Source organism: Aulostomus chinensis, chromosome 10 (genome assembly GCF_037954235.1).
Source record: "Aulostomus chinensis isolate RoL2024-O1b breed Wild chromosome 10, RoL_Achi_v1.0, whole genome shotgun sequence".
NCBI lineage: Eukaryota > Metazoa > Chordata > Actinopteri > Syngnathiformes > Aulostomidae > Aulostomus > Aulostomus chinensis.
Window position 1 is genome coordinate 2,827,526 of NC_141329.1, and position 26,211 is coordinate 2,853,736.

The 26,211-nt window shown below is 46.0% G+C and overlaps 1 protein-coding gene across 2 annotated transcripts in view; it reads right to left on the reverse strand.

The window, feature by feature from the left end:
- Positions 1-3,925: 3,925 nt before the first annotated feature.
- The window catches only part of veph1 (ventricular zone expressed PH domain-containing 1), a 69,809-nt gene continuing 47,523 nt past the window's right edge, over positions 3,926-26,211 (reverse strand). The window contains exons 10-15 of one of the 2 annotated variants that reach the window (XM_086215571.1): positions 23,920-24,059; positions 22,925-23,059; positions 17,124-17,241; positions 10,680-10,816; positions 8,222-8,275; positions 3,926-7,434 (exon numbers count right to left, since the gene is read on the reverse strand). In XM_086215571.1, coding sequence (XP_086071697.1) covers positions 7,252-7,434; positions 8,222-8,275; positions 10,680-10,816; positions 17,124-17,241; positions 22,925-23,059; positions 23,920-24,059 — 767 coding nt within the window. In that variant the 3' untranslated portion in view covers positions 3,926-7,251. The other variant, XM_086215572.1, reaches the window with a different exon arrangement.

A 26,211-nucleotide genomic window follows, 5' to 3' on the forward strand; every position in this document is an offset into this window, starting at 1 on the left:
TAAAGAAATACATATATTCATATATTTGACACAGCTGTGTCAAAGTTTTATATATACAGTATATATATACATATATACTTGTATATATATTTATGCGTGTGTATGTGTGTGTATATATATATATATATATATATATATATATATATATATAGCATACATATATACACATACATGTATACATATATACACATCTACATATATATTTGATTGGTACAGGTAGATGTATGAATCGAATATATATGGATATACACATATTCATATATATATATACATAACACACATATATACACTTACATGTGTACATTTATACTCATCTACACATATATTTGATTGGTACAGGTAGATGTATGAATCGAATATATGTATATATATACGTGTGTATGTATGTATTTGTTTATATGTGTATATTTATATACATGGACATATATTCATTTATATTTGATTGATACAGGTAGATGTATCAATTATATATTAGTTATTTGTTTATATATGTATGTATACATATGAATTTAACATATATGCAAATGTACAAACATACATCTATATTGGATTGATACATCTACATGTAACAATCCAACATACATACATGTATACATATATACACATCTACACATATCTTTGATTGGCCCATGTATAAATCAAATATATCTATAGTGTGTGTTTGTGTGTGATTGGTGTATATGTGTATATATGTATGAATGCGTGTATATGTGTATATATATATATACACACACACTTATATACGTACATATTTGATTGATATATATATATATTTGTATATATATAAAAATTTGAATATTCACATACATATAGTCATACACATGTATACAAATACACATTAGATATTGATACATCCTCCTGAATCAATCAAATGTATATTTATGTCACATATTTTTATTTACATATATATGTATATACATGTATGTATATACATATATATGTATATACATGTATGTATATACATGTATGTATATACATATATATGTATATACATGTATGTATATACTATAAATGTATACACACACACATATATATATACATACACACATATATGTGTACATATATTTGAATGGAACAAAATATATAAGTGTATAAATACACATATGTATATACACAAATATATTCATAATCAGTAATATAGCTATACATATATAGATATACTGTATATGATTTATACAACATTGTGTTGTAATAAGATATAGATGCGTATATGGGAAAATGTAGTTATGTGCATGTATGTAAGGCAGCACAGTGGTGCAGTGGTTATCACTGTTGCCTCACAGCCAGAAGGTTCCAGGTTCAAGACCTGCCTTTGGTATGGATTCATTCTTGGTTAAGTCTGCATGTTCTCCCAGTACCTGCGTGGTACAGGTAGATGTTTAATTAATATTATATATATATATATAGATATATAGATAGATAGAGAGAGAGAGAGAGAGAGAGAGAGAGAGAGAGAGAGATAGATATATAGATATATATCTGGGGGCACGGCTCAGGCTGCAGCACTGAACGCCATATATATATATATATATATATATATATATATGTATATATATATATATATTTCATTGGTACAGGTACATGTTTTATTAATCTCATACATACTCATACATACATATATATATGTTTTATTAATATATATTAATAAAACATATATATATATATATGTATGAGATATATATTAATATATTGATTTATATATATATATAAAACATATATATGTATGTATGAGATTAATAAAACATGTACCTGTACCAATGAAATATATATATATATATATATATATATATATATATATATAAATACACATATACATATATATATATATATAAATATACGATACTGATAAAACATTAACCTGTATCAATAACATTTTTATATTATATATTATATATGTATTTATGCGTACATACTTATGTACATTTATTTACATATATACACATACATACGTATATTTGATCCATAAAGCTGTATCAATCAAATACATGTATACATGTTTATATGTAATGTGTAAATATGTGTATGTAAATATATATATATACATATATATATATATATATATATATATATACACACACACCTGTGTACATATACACACATATACATTTGTAAAGTCTAATTATTAATTTTACATAAAACAGTCAGCTCAGCACAACATTTATATATATGTTTACATATGTGTGTGTGTGTGTGTGTGTGTGTGTGTGTGAGTCACACTGTCACTTTAAGATGCAATTTTTGTCTGACTGAGGTCACAAAGGTCCTGTTGCAGGTCTCAGTGCTTTCTGATGCTGCATTCGGGTGATGTGGGAAATTACAAGTGTCATCATGACCAGAGCCGCCGCTCATGGGAGAAGTGAAGAAACAAAGTTGCCTTCATTTCCGTAGAAACATGCTGGACTCTTGTCTACGTCTGTGTGATGTCCAGTCTTTCATTTTTTTTATGAGTGTATTCTAGTCTTGTGTATCAAGTTGTGATCACATGTAATGTAAAGTCGTTTAATCTTGGTTCATCCAGGTAACGGAACCGCCGAGATCTGGGGGCACGGCTCAGGCTGCAGCACTGAACGCCATAATGGGAATTGGCCGCTTTAAAGTCCCCTCCAGAAAATGGAGGAGACGCCAACTGTGGGCCTGTTTTTTGCGTCAGTTCTCCCTTCAAAAACAAAAACGGTTCTCTCCGCTTTGAGTGTGATGTCGTCCACCTTCAGATCTGCTCTATCATGAACCGGGTTCTCCTCCGGCCTGCGTTCCACCTCTCTGCCAGGATCTGTGCACCTTGGCCCAGTCGTGTCACGCGTAATCCTGCTAACAGACAAACAGCACGATTGGGCCGTTCGGCAAAATGAGAACTTTTCATCGGCAGAACCCTCAGGTTCCCCTCCAGTCAAAAAAACGTGTTCTCCGTTTGTTCTCACAGATGAATTTCTTCTCTGTGTAGAAGGAAGAACGTGCAGCAGCTTGAAGACTCTTTTACGGTCTGACCAGCGTTCGTCTGCGCTCGGTGATGGTGAGTTCAAGAGGCGGTTCCACCAGCAGGATTTGTGACATCACAAGTTCTCCCAGGGTCCACGGTTCAGTCGCTGCTCTCCATTCATCTATTCTGTCGTTTTTAATGAAGAAGAAGAGTCGGTGCTGTTTTGAAGGCGTGTGTGATTGCAGTATTTTTATTTGAGTATTTGTGTCTTTAGTACAGAGAATATCAGCTGAAAATGTCCAGGCTTTCGGCTCCAGGGGTCTGGTTGTGTTTCGCACTTCTGCTAAGCTGAAATGAGTCCAGACACTGAATATAAGAAAAGTTGCATTTTAGTGAACAAGTATGAAGTTTGATGAGAAAATCAGATTATTTCAAGTCAGCGGCTGCGGGACTCTGATTAGCCAGATTATCACAGCGTCATCTAATCCCCAGGAATGTTTCCACTGACGCCAGGTACTTTTCTTGAAGGGCTTTTGACTGCCAGAACATGATGGCAGCGCTAATGGCGCCCACCTGCCTCGTTTGGGTAGATGTGTGAAACTGGTTCCTGGATCAGAACCATAATGGCGTCACAAGCGACTCTGCAGACAGTACCAGCGGGCGCCGAGGCAGCTTTTGGATTTGGAAGCGTTTGAGGTTTCAATACCCGCTGTCTTGATTGTGTTACCATGCTCAGTGTTAGCATAGCATCTTGTGTAAGCATAGCATCTTGTCTCAGCTGACACTGTGATGCAGTGGAACGACCTCAGGAGGAGGTCACAGTCGCCGGGGGGCGGCGCTGGACCTCAGGAGGAGGTCACAGTCGCCGGGGGGCGGCGCTGGACCTCAGGAGGAGGTCACAGTCGCCGGGGGGCGGCGCTGGACCTCAGGAGGAGGTCACAGTCGCCGGGGGGCGGCGCTGGACCTCAGGAGGAGGTCACAGTCGCCGGGGGGCGGCGCTGGACCTCAGGAGGAGGTCACAGTCGCCGGGGGGCGGCGCTGGACCTCAGGAGGAGGTCTCAGTCGGACCAAGCGGAGACCACAAACCATCAATTCTAGGGACAGAAATACTCGTCACTACTCAAAAGTAGCGTCTTTAGCTTTAAAATGGATGTAAACAACAGCACTTCAAGAAAATACTCGTGAACATGAATGTACACACTGGACAGGAAGGAGGAGTTCACTGTTAAAGATTTATTGAACAATTCCATCGAGAAGAAACCCACATGCAGTAGGTCATGAAACGACCACGACAACAGCAGTTTCACCGCCAATGCGCCTCAGGAGCCACGGGGTGATCAGCAGTGATCAGCAGCCTGCTGGAAAATAAATACTCACCCATCAAAAAATCCCGCGGAGTTTAACAACGGTGACCTCGACGCTTCAAGACACCACGACGGTTTACATTCAAAAATATGAAGACTTGAGACGGCCGACCGCACGCGGTCAGAGATGATGACACGTGTGGTGACGTGAGGACGGCGGGAGGAGGAGACGCAGCCAGCTTTTAATTAACAGAGCGATAGAAAGATGGATGATACACAGGATAGATAGATCGAAAGATGAATAGATAGGATAGATGGATAGACAGATGATTGAAGGATAGATGGATAGATAGATGATAGGATAGATAGATGAATAGATAGATAGATAGATAGATAGATAGATAGATAGATAGATGATAGATAGGTAGAGACGGATGATAGATGAATAGATATAGATAGATAGATAGATAGATAGATAGATAGATGGATAGATAGATAGATGATAGATAGGTAGAGACGGATGATAGATGAATAGAAGGATAGATAGATAGATCGAAAGATGAATAGATAGATAGATAGATAGATGATAGATAGGTAGAGACGGATGATAGATGAATAGATATAGATAGATAGATGGATAGATGGATAGATAGATAGATGGATAGATGGATAGATAGATAGATGATAGATAGGTAGAGACGGATGATAGATGAATAGAAGGATAGATAGATAGATAAGGAGAGACGGATGATAGATAGAGGGATAGACAGATGATAGGGAGAGACGGATGATAGAAGGATAGATGATAGATGATCAGAAGAGATGGATGGATAGATTGAAGGATGGATGATATATAGAAAGAAAGGATAGATGGATGATAGATAGATGGACGGATGGATAGACAGGATAGAAAACTAAACTCAGGGTTTGGCTGCTGGACGACGACCTCCACCTGTTGGTTGAATCATCTTCATGGTGCATTCACTGCCCTGCAGATGGCAAGGGATTTTCTGCAATTGGCAGCGTGTTCAACGATTGCTGACTGTGTGTGTGTGTGTGTGTGTGTGTGTGTGTGAGACTTAAACCTGGCAGCTGTACTGGAGCTGAGTGTCTCACGTCCTTGTTAGTTCAGCGATGGTGATAAACTCGGCACCGTTCACAGGACGACAATAAGGAGGAGGGAACATCGCAAACGTGTTAAAAAGGACATCAAAAACACGTGAAAGGACCTTAGACCTTGTTAAAGGTTTTAATTCACTAAAAGTGTGAATCTAACTTTTCAAGCCTCCTGACAATCGCCATCAAAGCAAACAGTAATTCTAGTAGTTTCTGTGGGCCGTCTGTATTCAGGTTTGGCGAATGAAAACTGTCCTCATCATAGTCGAGTTTTAGTTGATTAAACTTTCTGATGTTTTAGAAAAAGTACTGACTTTTTGGTCCAGTTGAAAACGTTTGACATCTCACTGACAACTTTAGACATTCTCCTGAAATATTAGTCATTTTATACACTTGTGAGGACCCTGGCCTTCCTCCTTTGGTCAGGATGCTACGATGCATCAGTAGCGTTGGGTTCTTACTCGTTTGTTTTTTTTTATTCGCCAACGTTGCTGATTTATTTCAGCCTGAGTCAGAGTGAAAACTTTGCTGTTAAATGTTGAACGGGACAGCAGGGATGTGGGAGGCCCAGAGGACGGAGGGTGTGGAGAGCTGCCTTCCCTGAGCCGCCGGGCCAGGCAGGGCTGCCTGCTGCTAGCAGGGTTTTAGTTTTCCAGGACAAAGCAACGCTCACCAGCTCGACGCACCTTTAAAAGCACCTTTGAAACTGGAGTTTTAAATGAAAGCCTCGAGGAGAGCGAAGCGTTGGCCCGTGGACGGGCGGGATCCCTCACACCGAGACATAACACGCGGTAACTGATCGGTAATCGACCGTGAGCATTTGCCTGGCGGGAGGACGCGGCAGCGCCATCTGAGGCGAACGTTCAGCTCAGGTCCTCAACCTCGGAGGAAGTTTCTCACCTCCAGGCTCGTCTAATCATGATCAACAACAATTAGCATCCGTGTTTTCTTACGACTCGGCGGTCCGAAGGTAGCGGATCTGCTGACGCCGCCCCGTGGGAGCAGAGCCAGTCTCTCTGGGAAAACCCGGAAAAATCTGTACAGACGGCGCAAACCAACAGAAACAGGAGCAGGAGAGTTGAGGAAGGACCAACAGTCGCCTCTTATGTGTTGGCTGCAACAGAAGTAAAAGTACTTCAACTTGAGCTGCTGCTGTGTATTGACTTTGAATACAAATACGTGGCACAAATAATCAACGAATTTGATTGGATAGCACTCGATTATGTACAACCATGTGAATATTTAAATGTTTATAGAAATGAAAATAATGTGCTTTCTTGCCAAGAATCAACTGAGAAGACTCAATATGACGATAAGGCCGCAGTTGGTTAGCTTAGCTTAGCATAAATACTGGAAATGGAGGGAAACGGCCAGCCTGGCTCCGTCAGGAGGAAACAAAACTGCGTCTGTGCAGTATTCTGCAACACAATCTGCTGTCAAACTCCTCATCGAAATCTTTGCCACTGCTTCATCGTATTTTCACCAAAAAAGCGAAACTATTCTGGTTAGACTACATCACAATCTCTGTCAGGGGAGTCCGGTACTGAGCGGCCCAGTAGGTTCTTCGTCCTCCCCCCGCACTTCTCTGCTACACGTCCTCGTTCACGTCTTTATTGCCAAATACTCATCTGGATTTATGTGGTCCTGCTGCATGGATCCAGAACTTCTGCAGACGCGGGTTTTGTTTGGTTGACAAAGTCTCAGAGAAGGTCAGGAGGAACATCGAGCGTCTGGAACGTTCCTTCAGATCACAGTTGAGTGTCTTGGATGCACAGTTTATTGCTGGTACAAGTATAAATACTTTAAAAAAGAAGCGTGCCCCATTGTCGGCCCGTAACTGGCAGTGTGCGATCTCATGTTTCTCAGCTGCTGCGGAGAACCGGAGGCGCGCCTGAGAACATCCCGCTGAAACCATCACAGGTAGGTGGTGGCCTCTCGGTTCTCCCTCTCCCTGGCCTGGGCCACGGCCACGTTGATGCACTGCAGCCATTCCTCGGCGTGTTTCTCATCCTGAGCTTTCAGGACGTACGTTTTACTGTCGGTGAAGATCTCGAAGGCTCGCGGTAGGCCGCGATCCCGGCGCTTCTTAGCTACAACCTGCGGGTGGAGAGAAGGAGGAAAGAGAAGAAGAGGACAACAAAATGAACTCTCACCTCTAAATCAGAGATTCTGGAACTTTTTCATGTTCTGGACTCTCAAGTTGAACCTCAACAATCGTCAGAACCCACCTGAGATGATTTTGATCAACAGAGGCGCAAAAACAACAGTAAATAAGCTCGTTTTGCTGTTGCGGTTTAGATGCAAGTTTACGTTTGCAAATGGCGGTTGTTTGGTGAATTATTCTTACATCGTTAACTCTTCAAGTGTAAATTAGCTGGTTCGCTAATCACTGTTACCTTCTTTCCAGAGCATGGAAAAAAAGAGTAACTTCACTCGGAGGAAGATCGGCGGCGCTCCTATGACGTTCACTTCATTAAAAAAACGAGAAGAACATTCGAGAAACAGTTTTTTTTTCTCATTGACATCAAAACTACATTAACAAAGGATCCAGGTGTGTATGTGCGGGTCGGGTCAGTGCTGCTGGTGCGTTAATAAAAGTGAAATTTAACTGACGACCCTCCCAAGACCCTCAGAGACCCCAGGGGGGGGTCCCGGGACCCCACTTTGGGAACCCCTGCCGTTGATTCGCTGCTGGAATGTAAGTTTTTGGTTGCGTCCTGATGATGTGACGCGATCTTTATTCTTCAGATCCTTCAAACCAGCTGAGGAGCTTTAAAACCCCGCAGAGAGACAATCAGACGACATGAGCACGCGTCTGTGAACGATGTCAGGAGGCGACCAGGGTGAAAACGGCTGGAGACAGACGGGCGGAGGCCGGTCGCACCTTGACACTTTGGACTTTGCTCAGCTCGATGGGGATGTCGTCCAGCTCGTCTTTCTGCAGGCAGGAAACAGAATCAGATGGTAAAACGTCCACAAAGACTACAAAAACACTCTTTGTCCATTCATGAATTCTTGTTGCCAGAACGTCAGGAACGGCCTCCCGCTGTCTCGCGGGTCACACTGATGCTTCCAGGATGTTCCACCCCACGAAGAAACCACAACAGCTAGACGCCAGAATGTTCGGCTGCTTTTCCGGGTAAAGAAATTAAATCGTTCGGCCTTGACGCACACCAGCTTTGATCCAACTACATGTCACTTTGAGTGTGTGTGTGTGTGTGTGTATTGTTGGACAAACATGTCTTTCTACCCCCTGGTTAGTGACGTGGTGGTAACTACACAACCAGAACTGGTGACATCCTGTCAAGGGTGTGTGTGTTCTGGTTCTTGCTACATGGTGAGGAAGTTTGGGCCGGTCGGGCTGCTCCGAGGTCAAGGCTCCGTTTTAGGGTCGGGTTTCGACTTGGACCAGCTCGTACACACATAATGTCAAGGGTGTGCGTGTAAAAGCACCGCTCCAGTATCTCTGGGTCGGACCCCTGCAGGTTTACATCGGCCATGACTGAACTCACTCCAGCGGATCTTTAACTGATTTGGCCGAATGTGCGGAACCTTTTGGTCTCAACCACCCATCCTGATGATAAACTGCCTTTTAAACGCTTTTAATTCTCTCATTTCTTCTTGCACATCACCTGCTGTGAGGGCAAAGGACGGAGCCCAAAGAGATTTAAGTCTGTATGTTTTATTACACGGTTAAATGACGCGACCATTTAGGCTCAAACAAACATGGCAACGGGAGAAGTTTCTAAAAAAAAAAAAATCCTTTTGTCACGTGATTTCCAAGCGCATCACGTGAGTTCCGCCTGATTCAGAAGGAACTTTTTTTTTTTTTTTTTTAGCATTTTCAAAGAAAACGTTATGAGATCGCGATGATAGATGGCCCAACGTTTCCATAGTAACCAGCACAATGAACAACACGCCGGCGCCTGTTTTAGGCGTAGTTTCTTCCCAATACGCGTCTAAAATACAACATCATTTAAAGTAACTGAACAAATATGGCTGCACTTTAGCCACTGCAGGAGCGCAGAATGAGAAGCTGCTCTCCTTCAACTCGAGCATCGGTGGGAAGATGGAGAGAAAGGAGGGAAGTTGGCGGAAAACGGCGGGACTGAACGCACACGGGGCGCGTGACGAAGCAGTTCACCGCCAAGGAGCGTTCGTTAAAAGCGAGTTTTGTTTGCCTTCTTTGACACGGTGACATTTCTTCTTCACCTCCACTCTACTCTCCCCTGCTCGTAGGTCAGAGTGCGGTTTCCCGTCTTGGTCTTCACGTAAACTCGTTCTGGTCCATCGCCAGTTTGTTGCCTGGTGCGGGATTTCAGGCCTCGGCGTCGGAGACACTTCTGCGTCTTCGATCTAAATCCTGAGCTTTTGTTTCCCGTCAGCGTAGCAACAAATAGCATCTTCGACTAGCGAACGCTTGCAGGTTCCAGACGTACATGAACAGACGGTACCTGTGTGCGTGTGCGTGTGCGTGTGCGTGCTCTCTGCAGGCTGGCTGACTCTTTGCTGCATCGACCCCCCGTCATTCGATTTCAAGGAAATATCACATTTTCTGGCTCTTAATCCGACTCCCCTTGTGGGATCGGGTCTTTCACAACACAGCGAGCACCTCCAGAACACACTGACAAAGATTAATGGAACCCTGAGAACAAAGTGGAGGAACCTTCCCAGTTTGCGGCTGCTGCAGAAGAACGGAGACGACTGTTTGGAGTGAACAGAGGTCTCAACTCCACTGCTGGTTGTTTCCAGATATTCCTCAGTGGCGGAGGATTTCAACACAGAGGAGGTTCCCCCTCCCCTTCTCACAATTAACTGTTCCACGGATCCCGATCGCTTGAACGTGCAGAACGTCTTGATATGTGAAAGAAAAGCAGCGTCCTCGTGACTCCGCTGTTTTTCTTTCAACAGCTACGTGAAAACATAGAAAAGACGGGAGCTCATTCCTCAGCAGACCCCGGCAGGTTATCGATCACGCTTCATGTTTGGATTATGTCATCAGGCCGGGGGGAAACAGCTCCACCTTTTCAGGCTTTTGATTTTTTACATGTGGACGCTTCCTCTGTTTGCTACTTGAGACCCGTGATACCTGCTTTCAGTTAGCGAGGGTGAGAGTGACTCATGGTGGTGCGGGATCATGCTTGGGCCTTGACGGTCCCGCAAGAGTCCGCGCCGAGGCCAAGGTCTGTTTCAGTCGGATTCACCTGGCGCTCCCGGGGGACGGGGGACTTACTCACCTGATGAGGTTTCCACTCTTTTAAATAATTTCATCATGAGTCAAACGCAGCGACGCAGTAAAAGAGTGTGTTGCCAGTGTGTGACGTGGAACTGAGTCTGCTTACCGATTTTCCTCTTCGGAAGAGAAGCTGGTTTCCCGCCAAGGTGAAATAGCGTGTTTTCCAGCGCTTGATGAACTTCCAGCGGACTTGCTTCTCCTTCAGCTTGCCCTCCATTAGCGGCTGGCCTTCCTGGTTCACCACTAGAGCGCCACAGAGACAAGGCGTTAAGCTCTCTCTGTGTTTACACCTGCACAGGCGCAGTGGGAGACATCTCAGACATCCGGCTGACGCACGGCCTCGTTCCTGTGAGTTCACTCCATTAAAAATCCCACGTCTCGTCTCGTGAATGTGCGGATTTGTTCATCTGTGCATCTTGAGGAAGTAAAACTACAGAATGTACTGCGTTTGCAGTAGTGGGAGCAGGGATTACACTACATAAAGAGTACTGTACTTGAGAGGAAAGTTTGGGGGAAATCGCACGTAATTGTGGCTCTGCTAGGAAAGAGTGGTGAGACATATGTGGAGCATTAGCTTAGCATCATCAGCCAGCAGCTAACATTTGACAGGCTGCAAAGCATGATGGTCTAAGACGGTACGGCGGCATAGATACTGATACAAGGTATGACTTCTTGCAATATGTAAATCACTCGGTGGCATCCCAGACAGAGACGAGGCTTTGGCCCAAACGTGGGTGCCTTAGGACCCAGATGTGGGATTGAGGGGATGGTGTTGAACCCAACCCCATACCTGACCCAGAGATTAGGGACACATCTGGCCCACAAAACAAAATGAAGCTGTGAGTGCCAACAGTTTTTCAGATCAGGCCCAAATGTGTTTGCTGTAAGAGAAAGGGAGAGACCAGATAAGATGGGAAATATTCCCTCAGTACAGCAGGCGCGGGAAAGAAAAACAAGAACAAGTGAAAAAGTAACGCATGAAGGAGCAAGAATATAGAATATATAGAAACTACGTACACTCTATACACCTCTCGTGTCTTACGATTCCTGCTTTCTGGACAGAGACAATACATTTTGTTTTCTTCTAATTTAAAATAAAAAAAATCTTTCCCATTTTTTCTTTTTCAGTATTGCAAAACAATATCGCATTGATATTCAGAACACTTTGTGGAGGCCAGAAATCTCAGAGGTCAATACCACAGAAGTTGAGCAAATAAAACCAAACGAGCTCGCGGTTTGTAGGATTTCCCCAGAGAGAAACTGAAGACCAACGGATGCGAGTACCACACGCCTGCGTCTTCCTGATGATTCACCAGGACGCCGCCGTGCACATTTAGGTACAACATCCAGACAGAGACCAGCACCGCAGGGTGCCGGCTGGTCTGCGTCACCTCGCAGATATTTTGCTGTCTTGAGCGCAGAGACGAACACGTCTGACACATAAATCGCGGCGTCTCCTCCTCACTTTGATGTGGACACCTGGAAAGTGACGGCTTGTAGGCCTCAGGGGCGAGCTGGAGTTCACCACCTCTTTCCTGAGACACGCTGCCGTCAAACAATGAGACATGAACACAAAACACTCACACACACACACACACACACACACATCCCCAGTCGCTGATTCAAATCATGAGTGTGTATTTCTTCAGGATCAGGATCTGTGTGTGTGAGTGAGTCCAACAAAACTGACTGATGCCTGAGCCGCATGTGCAGCTTCGTGAGAGTGACGGGATTTCATCACTGACAGGAGTCGAAACCCAAACCATTACCAGAAACTGTAATTTCCCCAAACAAACCCTCAGGTCCGAATGTGAAACAACCCGTTTGCATTCGCCGTGTCCGAGCCCACGCGTGTAGGCTTTTGGGGCTTGTATTGATTGTAGCTCTGACGGGAGGAGGTGCCGCCGGAGCAGGGAAACGCATCCTGAAACAAATTATGGGTTTAAACCGCACATCACAGCGCCATCACTCACTGACGAGTCCCTGAAAAAATGCGGTTGTAAACAAGTTGCTCGCCCCTCCCGTGGGAAATGTCAGGTTTCTCTTTTTGAGTGACGGGATTTCATAACTGCAGAAGCCGCGTCATTAGCAAGGAAACGTGGCTTTTTGGGGAATTTGACAAAAAGAATAAAGAAGTATTTTGGAATTTAAAAAATAAAGCGTCATAAACGATGTTTGTGGCTGGATAAAAAAAAAAAAAAAGGAGATTCGTCCTAAATCAGAGCCAAGTTTTGATCTGGAAGTTTTTCAGAGCGGCGGACGCACCTCTCCGGGTTGTAATCTGAGGATTAGAACCAAATCAGATCCCCAACAGATGAAAATTTAACACTGGAGATTAAAAAACTCTGATTTAATTCAGATTCATGTTCATTCATCTTCACTTATATTCCACATTGCTTGTGTTAGGTGTCTGCAGGTGGAATGTGGCTCATGTGACGGTCAGTTTGTACATCAAATGACGGGATTAAGGATTAAATCAACTCAGAGGTCATGGAAGCCACCGGGAGCTGTAAACGCTGTCAAGAGGTGAAACGAAACAACGGTCACATGACGGATTCGACACAAAAGTTTGACTCATCAGTTTATGACGTGTCTACGCCGGCGTGAGCTCCCGTGTGTCCGCAGGTCTGACGGCGGGACCGGAACCTACCAGAGGTGACAACGTCCACTAATGAGCCCAGCTGGGACTCCGGCGCGACGTGATGGACCTCTGGTCGGGGAATCTCCCGAGTGTGTCTTCACTCATTAATGATGGAATAACGGAGAATCCCGATTGGGCTTTTCCATGTCTCCAGACTGAGGATCTGTCTCAGGTATGGGTTGTTATTTTGTGTGTGTGTGTGTGTGTGTGTGTCACTACTCATGTTGAGACACGAGGGAGCGTTTATGTGCGTGTGGGTGCCAACAGTCCACTCAAGTCCAAAATTCATCGTATTTCCTTTTGTTTTTGGGAAAAGCGGCGCTCCGGTGACCTGAGCGGCGAAACCACGGCAGCTCCTTGAAAGTGAAAGAATGGCAGGAACACAGGAAGGGAATCAGACGTGCGCACGCTGAACTTGTGTACCGTACATGCACAAACACACACACACACACCTCAGCTCATTACTGCTCACTTCAAAGACATTCCAGTAGTTAAACTCCACAGTATATCATAAAGCATCATGGAGTCGCAGTAACCGCCGGCTCCACGCTCACCCCCACCTCTACCTCTAAAACTGTGCTCGCCACATGTGCGCGCGCCTCCGTCAGGCCGAGTCTTTATTCCTGCAGGAAGCAGCAGCGAGCACTAATCAAGAGCAGGCCTGCGGTGAATATGTGAACTGGGTCACCTAGAAATGAAACCCTCCAACTGCAGATTGTCCTTCTGACGTCAGGTTGACACGTTTGTCTCAGCGAGGTGATGTCACCGAGTCCCGCCACTTACTGACCCGATTCACTACAAAGCTGGACAACTTCCACTTGGACCAGAGAGACAGTTTCCATGTTTACAGTTTCCAGAGTTACAAAGTGCATCACGGCTTCGTTTTACGGACGTTTTCCTTCCGATGAAAGACACGTTTGTGTTTCACAACTTCAGGAGCCCCTAAAGTTTGTGGAAACACGGGACTTTTTTCCACAACACCTCCTGACACAGAGAGAAGATTATCAACCTTAAGTATTACAGTGTTTAGCAGTACCATGGGTAGTACTTCAGCCATCTGTAAGTTGCAAAAGAAGAGCTGTTTCCTAACATTCACTTTTAAACAATTTAGTAAAATTGTAAAAAACCGCAGTGGACAGCTTCTAAAATAAAAGCCAGGGCTGGAGCTTGAATGTGCTGCCAGAGAACTGATAGATTCAGAATGAATGTGTCAGCTGGGAGGGTTTGGGCTTTTTCATACTAACGCGCCTCAACATTTGGTAAATGCTGTTCCTTTATTAGACGATGACAGGACGTGCATGAGATACTGAACAGCTCCCCGACTGATTGGTATCAGAGATCTGGAGGTGGATCGTTGGAGTCTTAACCCTGAAGGCGCCAGGACACTTCTTAGTGTCGTTTCAGGTGTTGAATCACATCCTAAAGACGTGATGTTCGACTGAGTTTCAAGTGAGCCTGCGGCTGACTAATGAGCAGACGTGTTTTCGGGCCACTGAGTTCGTGTCATCAGTCTGAGCTGTGACTGACGGGAAAATGTCAGGCCTGAGGGGCTAAAGGTCGCGGAGGGGTCACGTCTTTAACACAGCGGCCTGTTTGAATTCAGCTCGGGGACCAACCTGCGGCTGCGCCGGGAGACCGGGCTGATTCAGAGAGTTCCAGCTTTGGTGTGTGAAAACACACGCTCACACTTGGACTACTGCTAGCGTCTCTGCTGGGAGGCTCTCGGTAATTCCTTAATCCCACATCCAGTCACACTCGGCCGTGTCTGCGGGGTTTCACACATTCACTGCAGAACCTGAACTCCTCCTGACGTCACCCAGGGGAGCTGCAAACATCTGCATCGGTTAAGTCGGACATGAAGCTGACCTGCCAGCTACCTTGTTCAAGCTCTGGGTCGCGTCCCAGCACATGAGCACAACGGCGTCCAAATCACAGAGAAACTCAACTTTTTAGAGTTCAAGAATTTCTGAATTTACTCCTGATGTGCGAGGTAATGTGGTTACGGGTTTTTGTTTTTTTTACTTCATTATACGCAGCTGCATTTCAATCATGCGACCGGTCCAGAACCTGAAGAACATCAGAGACTGAAAAAGATTCAAACTGCATGAATGAACAGACGAGGTCAGTCGGGTCGGGGCGGCGCCTGACTTGTGTGTTACATGTATGATGTCCATACCAATCCTGCGGTGAGTCGGTGGTGGTAAAAAAAACAACAACCGTCACGTCAAGTCCAGCACCAGACCGCATCAACCTGAACATAACCAGAGTTCCATCTCCCTCCCTCGGCGTATTTCTGCGTAGGTGCTGGTTCCAGCGAGTCTGACAAACTGGCAACTTTCCTGCTGAGGAATTGTCGCATTTATCTTTTATTCCTTCATTTCCTTCTTTTTCCTGACATCCTGGTTTTTTGAAATACTTTTATTGTTGCTTTTACTGCTTGTTTCTTTTGTTATTTGACAAACACTCAAACATGAAAAGTTTTTTTTTCTAAAACATTAAAAAAAGGAACCTTCTATAATGGGAACTACCTGTCCTCCAGCTTCAACTGGGAGAAATACCTGCTGATGGGCTGGAGCAGCGCTTCGCTCGTCCCACCTCCCTCGTCTTCACCGTGCAGGACTGGACGCCGGCCCTCCTCCGCCTCCTCTTATATAACTAATAACCGTGTCCCTGTGAGACTGATGGGGGGGTTTATGCAGATTTATAGCAGCTCTGTGCGTCCCCCCAGCCTCGCCTGTCACTCTGACATCCGTGGCCTCCGCACATTTACCACAAACACTTGAGCTGGTCAGACGGACACGTGAGAGACGACCCGGGCAGCGCGAGAGAAGAGCTACTACATGTACCACGCAGCTGTCAGCCTCCTGAGTTCCAACAGAGTAAATTGATGACAGGCTGAAAACACACATACACACACGCATTCAAAAAAAGTTAGAAAGGTCTGGAGAGGGGCTCTGTGGGAACACACACACACACGCACACACACACTAATCTAAATATGATTTAAGGATCAGGTCATTATGCCAAGTCTGACTTCATCGGGGGGCTAAGTGCTCATTGAAGGGGTCACCAGTCCACACTCGGCTAATCAGACCTGACTGACTGATTACAGAGACCCTTCGTAGCAACACTGCGAGCAGACTGGCAGCTATTAGACGTGAGCTGCTGCGTTCACTCTGTTTTCCTTCAATATTCTGGGAAAAGGTTACTTCCCTTCGAGGAAAGTGGAGTGAAAAGTATCCCGCAGGCCCCTGGGGGGTTTGACCAGAGGGACGCATTTGTGTCCGTAATGAGTCGCTGAGATGATTGTAAATGGGAGGATTGACCCCAAGAAATCACACTTGGTTGATTCATTGCTGTGTTTAGAGGAGACAATGGCGGCACCACGGTCTCTGCAAAGAGGAACCGGCGCTGTTGAAACGTGCTACACCACACGGTCCAGGACGGGGTTCAGACGCAGGATGAGACAAAACCATTGCAGCCCTGCAAACCCAAGCTGCACGTCAGCCCGTCAAGTCAGCAGCGACACGCCAGCTCCTCGGGCCGCAGCGGTGAGACCGGCAGGTTTCACCGTGCTGCAGTTGCAGGTTTCAACTGGTTTCACTGTGAAGCCTCGGCGTGAACCGGCTGGCAGGTTAAAAAAAAAAAAAAAGATACGGAAGCGCAGGAGTTTTCTGTTGGGAAAACTTGTTTCTTGTTTCTGTCAAATATTTCAGCTGAAAGCTGAAATCTTTCTTCTGTCCTGTCAAGTTTCTAACTGCAGTTTTTGGTTTTGTTGGTCAAACATCCCACAACATTTGAGTGTAACAAAGAGTTCAAGTGAGTTTCAGCAAGAAAGTGAGAACTGTGTTGCTTTGGGCCCAGGGAGTGTGTGTGTGTGTGTGTGTGTGTGTGTGTGTGTGTGTGTACCTGTGGCCTTCTCAGGATTGTTACACATGAAGCAGAGCCAACCTTCCTCTTCCTCACTGTAGCCAAACAAGTCAAAGAAGCGGACGTCCTCCAGCTGGATCTGGAGGCTCTCCAGGTCCTGAAGACAGAAGCAAAGCAAACAAACTCTACTTGACGTGTCCTGTAAACACACTTCAACCTCCACGTGGGGATGCAGCGGGCGCACTTTACCTACTTGATTCATGACTACGTAAATCACACGCCGGCGAGATGACGTTGTAATCAGCGGAGTCACTTCAGTATTAGATCTGAGGAGCTCGGCGTTACGCTGGATCTTGTGTTACTTTTCTATCATTAAAGGACGGCAGAGATTCCTGCAGCTCGTAGACGACAGCCGTGACTTTAGTGATCGTACACACAGTTACTCACTAACGAAAACCCATCACTCAAGTTGAAGTGGCACCTAAAAGCTTGACGTTCCAGTTAAAGACGGCTGCATTCTGAGAATCAACTGTGTCCGTGTGTGTGTGTGTGCGTGTGCGTCAGAAGAGAAAGTCATGGAAACCAAGACCCCCATTACAAATCCCCGAAGAGCTGCTGCACATGGTAAGAATTATACTTCCCTCTGCATACACACAAACACACTTCCAGCAACACTTGCAGCCTTGAGATGATTCATATTCATCTTTGCCCGGTCAGGAGAACGGCAACATTTTTAGCTGGTGGCAGATTTCTGTCATCGGTGCAGACACGGGAGCGGTGACATACGGGGCAATGAACTGACTCACGATGAGAAAATGTGTTTCCGAATATTCCAATCAGACTCATTGACGCGCCACTGGCGTCGGCCCAGACTGCAGCCTGATTGGGTTCTAAAGTGGAGAATTCTGACCTGAAACCTTCCTGTTGTCATGCGGCTGTTGAGTATCTTGAGAGTTTACTTGCCAACAAGGCAGAAAAGTGTTTGTGAGACTTTACTTGAAACCTAGATTTGGACGCGCAGACTCTGTTTGATCGCGCCGCCATCTTGCGACAGGCCTTCTGGCCGATAGTGATATTGATATGCAACCTTCCAGATGTTGGAGTTGGACAACCGGGGGGGGGGGGGGGGGGGGGGCTGCACTCTGAATATTTTAACATTACAAATACGTTGGATTCAGTGACCGTCCCGGTCGAGCGTCCTGATATGAAGTGAAAGGACACTAAAACACCAGCTGGGCGCGTCTGTCCAAGTGAGCTTGTTGTTCACATTTGTGCAAACATGCAGCATTTATTTATTTTACAAAACAATAACAAACTTGTTTATTAGAAAATGGGACTATCGTGCTGCAACTCTGTGCGACCCTGCATACTATGTCATTAGTATTACTTAAGATAAGCTCATTTTGAATATAGAGGTACTCTTTACCATCTATATAAAGTGAAGTATTTTGAACTGAAATCATTCGTTTCTAAGTTTTCTGCGTCATGAATACACGTCCGACGTGTGCAACGAAACCAAAACGTTTGAAAATTCAGCGAGTTATGACCATTTTAATGGAACGCGAACACACAGTTCCAATATGGCGGCTCCAGTCAGCAGCAGCGTGTATCTGTGGGACGCTGTCAGGGAACTGCTTCTAAAATCAGCGCCTCTGAATCTGATTATATTATCATACGACACCCTTATCCAGGTAACGGTCGCGGCTGTCTTCATCAGATGAATGTCAGAGTCTTTCTGGCGTGTAAATGCAGCCTGTCCTTCTCCTGCATGCATCCACATTTTCACCAGGAACCGGAACTTCAGTGTGACATCATGCTGTTCCGTCCTCCCCACCAATCAGATGCAGCCTTGTCATCTGAACTTTGACCCCGTTCCCTCTCCCTCTTCTTGATATTGCCCTGCCAAGCGAAACTGGATGTACAGGAGCCACTGAGAGCATCAGCCGGTGAGCTACTATGAGTTTGACCTGTTCCCCCTTCAGACCTCAACGCTAACGAGCCAGGATGTCAACCTGAAAAGCTGCTGCAAGCGTGTACTTACATTTGGACCAGTCGCGTGCAAACACACACACACACACACACACACACACACACACACACACACACACACACACACACACACACTCTCTTCAGAGGACATCCAAGTGGCGTCTTCATCCAGAAACATAATGATTTAGCCCACGACACGACGGGTGAAAACAGATTTATGTCACCGTCACCGCACACGAGTAACGAAAGTACACACTCGCAGAGTTCTGGCCTAAAAACAAAACCTTGTGATTGAAAGAGCGTCGGCGCGCTCGGCTTCATCCATACATCAGCGCTCTCTTCGAGTTGTTGCAACTGAAAGCATGGAGGTGAAAGGGCTCTGCCTGCGGACATTAATAAACCAGGACCATGTGTGGCTGAACGAGCCGGACCGTCCGTGGATTTACGTGAAGGATGAGGCTGTGAACCGCACAGGGAACCGGGGGCCTTCTGCTCTGCTCTGGAGACTCATGCTGCAAGGGTGAGAAAACCCTGATGAAGACTAGATGAAACCAAACAGAGAGAAAATGAACAGCCTGTGAGATAAAACTTGATGTCCGAGGTCATTCAACAAAGGTGAAGACTCTTCAAGTGGAATTACTCCCGGAGAAGTTCCAGGACTTGAAATTATAAGATCTTTGACTGGGAAAGCTCCTGACGGTCTCAATCTGACGTTCATTCCAACCAGTTTTGGCGTCAGAGAGAAGAAATAGAGCGTTTCTCTGCATTAGACAATCAAACTGCTGCCTAAATAAATGGCCAAGTCATTAAAATGAGCTTTAGCAAGGAAACAGTGACGCCGACGAAACGCAGACGAGGACAGGAATTGGGCAACGACGTCAGAAAGTGAATGAAATTATGAAAACTGCCTGAACAACGTGAAGAAAAATGAATGATGAACGAAGAACAAGTGAGGATGGTGTGAAATATTGTGTGTGTGTGTGTGTGTGTGTGTGTGTGTGAGAGAGAGAGAGAGAGGCTGAAAACACGTGACAAACACGTAGTTGGGCAACAGGCTGACGTGGATAAACACATCTTTGATTCATCAGTACCAGAGAAGAAGAAAAAAGGGCTGCATGGTGTGATTCTGCATGTCGTCCGTGTACACCCCCCCCCCCCTCCCTCCGTATCGCTGTTTTTAAATCACAATTGTAATGTGATCAAGATGCGGGATTGTAAGTTCTCAGGCTGGCCAGCTGCATCAACAGGAGGCTGAACGGACTGTGAAGCAGAGGTGAGGCGGGTGAGCGAGGACCAGGAGCCCCGTCGTGTTTCCTGAGGCGCCAACAAGCGTCGCACAGGTACGAATGTTCGATTGACACGTCTGTGTTTGAGGGAACAAACAGTGTCGCACACACGATGGAGCTAGGAGTTCTAGTCGGAACTGTGCTTGAGTCCCTCCAAACCCGGATCAGGTGGAGCAGCGCTGTTCTAGTTCCACGTTTCTGGTCTGTTGACGAGTTTTATTATTTTGTTATATCTCCACCACAGCGAGAGAAAGAGAGCTCTGCAGAAACATGAACCGGTGCCGGTTCGGTGAAACGGGACTCTGACAGCCAAACCCGATGCAGAGGTTTGGAATTGTTGAATGTAACTGATCTGCCTCAAAACGGATTGCGATCCACCACCAACACGGTGGAGGCAACAGTCTCGTCTCTTTCCGAGCTCGATCCAGTCTCCGCGGCCCTCCTCGCTCCTCCTCATCGTCCCCCGCCAGAGTTGCATCAACAAACACTCTGCACACGGGAAGGAAAGAGGTGAGGCGATAATCTCTTCCCCCTCCCTTCACGTCTTCAACACCTTTCCTCTCTCTCTTCCTGGTTTTAACCACCACTTCCTCTCGTCTTACAGGCCGACTCCCCGCTCTGCCTCCTCATGGGTCGCCCGCTGCATTTCCTTCCTCTTACTTTTATAGATCTTGAATGAATCATTAAACCGCTCCTGCCTTTTATTGCTGCTCAGAGGGATTTCTTTTTTTGGTATTTGAATGCACATTTGTGGGCTTTAATCCCGGGAAACCTGGTCTAACTGGGAACGTTCCACCTTCTGAGAGGGGAGAACAAATACCCAATTTTTCATACTTCCATTCTCTCTGAGCGACTTGTGTCAACGCACCCGAGGACGCTGATTGGCTACCTGGAGCTCCGACGTGTGGCCGAGAACTGGAGCTGAAGCCTGGCTGCTAACGGACAGGAACCAGTTTAAATAGGGACCTCCAGAGCTGCGCGGTGACACACTTTCCTGTGGTCTGACAGTAGAAACACAACAGATTTCCTGAGGCCGCCCTGTCACCTGTTTGTTGTCATGTCAGCGCTCTTAACCTGGAACTTCCTTTATTCCCTGTGCGCTCTACAAATGTTCCCTCGTTTCCTCAAACGTTCCATCAGTGATAATGAGCACAGTCACGGTGCAGGTTTGTAACTTCCATGTGAAGCTCATTAGGGATTCTTTAGTCCACATCCCTGATCCTCCATCCTCTACTTCCTTCCTTCCATCATCCTTCATCTCTTTCTCCATTTTTCAATTAACTCTGAGTCATAAAACTCCTCGACTGAGTTGTCAGAGGCCCAACATAACTCTCTCTTGAATTTCCTCATAAAACCCTTCCGTCTCCCTTCAAATCTCCTCGTCACGACAGACATAATTGGCAACCTCTCCGCCTCACGTCCCTGCTCCACGCGACGCTCGCATGTGTTTCTGATCGGCTGACGGTGACATGAGGGGAGGTCTGACAGAGAGAGAGAGAAAAGTGCAGAGGAAATGCAGCGCTTTCTGGTGCGCGGAAAGGTCGTGACCCTCTCGTCTGTTAAATCTCAGTCTTGGGGCTTCCTGAAGATGAGACAGGAAGTAATTTAACCCAGAAAGAGATGTTCCTGGCCTCTGGTTCTAATGGTGCCCGGATTAGCTGATCAGGAATCAGTCTGCTGGGGGACTCTGTTGGAATCTCAGGAGCAGGCAGGCACCGTTAATTTAAACTAATGAGTGATCATAAAAAAAAGGGGGGTGGGGGAGTGTAATCTGTGGAAATCCAAAAAGTAAATCCATGAAGATGCCAAAGAATATTCCAGAAATCCACCAAATCAAGCAAACGACTGGAGACGAGAGACCTGGACCGTCAGCAATTCTATTTCTAGGTTTTAGGACTTGGCGTGAAGGTAAACGTATATTAACGGTTTTATTAGCCATTATTTAAACAGTTTCCTCCAATTGAGATCCTTTCCTTTCCTGTCTGACCTCGAGAGCAACACAGTGCGTAGAGCTGTGCGAACAGAGATGTCGTTTTCAGTGGGTGTTGCACCACGAGTGGTTCACTCGGGCTTTCACGGGCAGGTTCACCTTTGCTTATCAGACAAAATGGCGCGTAAGAGACCTGCAGTTTGTCATAAATCTCAAAGCCGCTTGAGGGCAAGACTTGAAAACTCTTGACTGGCCTCTGAGCAGGTAAATCAAGACTCCCAGCCGACCGATATGATAAAGACGCTGAGCACTCCGGCGTGCGTGTGCTGACATCACACCGGTCTGAGGCGATGAAGAAGTGGACTATCTATTCTTTAAATGTGTGGAAGCATCTGTGTTTGGTTTCTGAGGCCTGCGTGTGTGTTCAGGACTAACAGGAGCTGGGTGTGTGCTTGGATTCCGTAGATGATCCATCTCATCGTAGCCACAACTCGCACCCGGAGAAAGAAAAACCACAGCTGTATTTTCCTCCTGGTTCTGATCTTTCGCCAGCGAACTCGTAGCTCGCCGCATCAGGGAGGGACAGCAGGAGGAGAACCGTACGGATCGCCTAACGGTGCGGTGGGGTCCAGTACCTTCCTGCTTGGCGTGGTGTGCTGAGTCATCGCCATGGGGAAGCTGTGTGCTCCTTTGAGCTGGGTCTTCTCCCACAGAGAGGCCAGCCTCTGGACGCACTCGTCTCTGGAGCACAGAGGGACATTGGACTTACTCTGGTTGAGAGAAAATAAAGCAGCAGTTAAAGGAAGTGAACACGAAACAAGACACAGTTGGTTTAAAAAAGAAGTGAAGGAATGTAGTCAGGAAGAGCTGGACGGCTGCTGCTGCTGTGGAATTTATCATCTTCAGCTACTGTGGATTGGAGTCTCATGTTGTAGAATTATATCATTAAATTTCCTAAAGGAAGATGTCAGTTTCTCCTCTCAGATAAGAATATAGACACTCTTCTCTGCTCTGTGCTGCTGTAGGGAGCTGAGACCCACGCTAGTTAGCTTAGCACAATCAATGGAGGTGAATGGGAAGTGTTAGCATGCCTCTTCCAAAAGGCACAAGATCTTGGTGAGTCCAGAAGTAATCCTCGTTTACAAAGTCTGCCACCATTAGTTTTGTTGGTCAAAGTCAGTTTTAGAGGTGACGCGTCAAATCACTGCGCCAAGTCAGGAAAGTAGTTCCAGCTGTGAATTCAAGAATTTAAAAAGAAAAAGCGAGTGATTATAAATCCATTTACCCAAAAAATGTGAAACCTCCTCAAAGTCATCAGAAAATATGGGAACTCCAGGACTTCAGAAAAATGTGATTTACAATGTGAAAACCACAAGAGTTTGAAGGCAACACATGCATCTTGACTCTGAAATGAAAATATTGTGAATGTTTGGCACAACCCAAACGGAGCCAACAATCCTCGTGCTAAGCTAACTAGCGTGCCTCTCCGCTCCCTGCTGCACACACGGAGAATGGGGTCTATATTGTTGTCCGGTCCTGCGGAGGATGAACCAGAAATCAAAAAAGCAGACGGACAGTTGAGAGCACTCTGCTGCTTCTGGAAAGGCGCAGTTGTGTGACTCATGTTCACCTGCAGGTGGAGCAGCATGACGTGTATCCAGAGGTGCGGCTGCCGGCTGCTCAGGTTGAAGCAGGACTTGGCGTACAGGCAGTAGTGACCCTTCAGAGGGCAGGAGAAGGACAGCTTGGCGACGCAGCCCCGATGAGAGTCTGGAACACAGAGAGGCAGGACGGCCATCATTCACGCTCAGCCTGTGCTCAGCAGCTCTGTCTCTGTTACTCACATATGGATTCGTGCAACCTTGACAACATATTTACAGAGTGATTCATAGCACGCTAAGGACACTGCCTGTCATAATCACCCATCATGCTCTCTGCCCACCATGAACCGCCCCCTCTCAGCCAAGCAGAAGGAGCCTATTAACGGCTGCAAATGGAAAACGAAATTTCTTCTCTTAGGACATGAGAATTAAACAGGAACGTTAGTCACGGATGGGCTACTCAGCCTCCGATACGACTGTCAATAAATACTTCTTGCGGAGAAAATAACGGCGTGTTTTTATACCTCAGTTATGTGTTGCAGTGACCTTGGACTGTCCTTGAGTCCCAGGTCATGTTTGACCTACATTTGGTGAAATTTTCCTCGAGACGCTTCTGATAAATCCTGGGTGACTCTTTTTGTTGGAGGTGAAAGTTATTTTTGACCAGCAAAATGGTTTCAGTTCATCCTTGAGTCCACGCGGATGTTTGAGCTGAGTGTGAAGAAAACACTCGGAGGCGTGACAGTGACATAAGAACGGGACTGACGGACACTGTCAACACTGAGCACTGTGTGTGTGTGTGTGAGTGGTCCCTGAAGATGGAGGGTGAACAGCTCACGAGTAGGTCAGCCAGCAGCGCGATGACATCATTCGGCTGAGACCACCTGTGACATCACATCCTCAGTGCTTTGGGGTCGGTTCTCATTGGGAGACTCGATACTGAGGACGGAGCTCGAGTGTCTGTGAGGCAACAGTAAAATATTTACGTTCACTTTCAGATTAAAACACACACACACACACACACACACACACACACACAGAGTAAAGGTGGAGTTTATTATTTTTCAGCATGTTTTGCGCACGCGCGCGTGTGTGTGTGTGTGTGCGTGTGTAGAATTCTTGTTGCCCAGTCTCTCACTCACCTAAATGTATGAATAGTTATGCAACATGTATTTTCAAATGTACTTCAGCAGGACCGTACTCTTCCTGGTTGCTGGTATTCGGGTGTGTGTACGTCTCACCTCAGAGACGCCTCGGGGGGGGGGGGGGGGTTATCAAAAACTCCCTCTGGGATTCAAAGAGGATCTGAGATTTTGGTGGTCAAAGGTCAAAGGGCAAGGTGACAAACGCGCTTGGTGGAGGCATACAGCCGGTGCTACGAGTTTTACTCAGAACTAAGAGCAGAATGGGCCCAGGACCAGATTCTACATTGTTTTGTATTTTCTTCTCTTTTTTCCCCAACAGAGGTTTGTGCACTCAGGGAGCGCTCCTCTCCTCTATGAGGATTTTTTTTTGCAAAGTCATACTCTTTGATTTGAACTTGGAGGCGAGCAGCAAGGACCCATTATATTTTTTGGGGAGCGCTTTTCAAAACAGCGTTTTCCCCATCAGGCCTGGAAGACATCTGGGCTCGATGAGAGCTTCCAGTTTTCCTTCAGGTTACATTTCACCGTCCACTTTTATCCCATAAAACCACACAGGATCATTTCAGGTGGGGCCGCAGCCCGGCATGAAACGAAGTTTACCATGGTGATGACATTTACCGCCCAAAGATGGCAGCGGGGACGTCGTTCCAGGGAAGCAAAAACTATAACAAACGAATGAAAACAAAATATCAAATCTCTAAATACGAGAGGAATGGATTCGAAGATGCAAACACAGAGGTTGGACGATAGAAATCATTTATTAAGCCATCGTTTCCTCGAATGAACTGCTTGACGTCCAGTTACTAATCCTGCACACGCGCACACACGCGCACACACGCGCACACACGCGCACACACACACTCATCTGTTTCTAATTAGCCCTGACTACGTTGTACAGATGTAACTGAATACTTAACCCTCCCCACATCAAAACATTATGTGTCGCTTTACCATAATGAATTTTGTTATTAATAAATTACCTCGGCGCCATTTTGCCTGCTGCAGTTGCTTCAAAGCCCCGTTTTCCCACTTCTGATTCAGACCAACAGCTCTACAGCCTGGACTGAAACGTGTCTGTCAATCAAGCTGGATGGAATGAAGACGCTTTTACTGTCATTTGTAATGAAAACATTGGATATCAAATGAAATGTTGTGGTTTCAGACTCGTGGATTCAT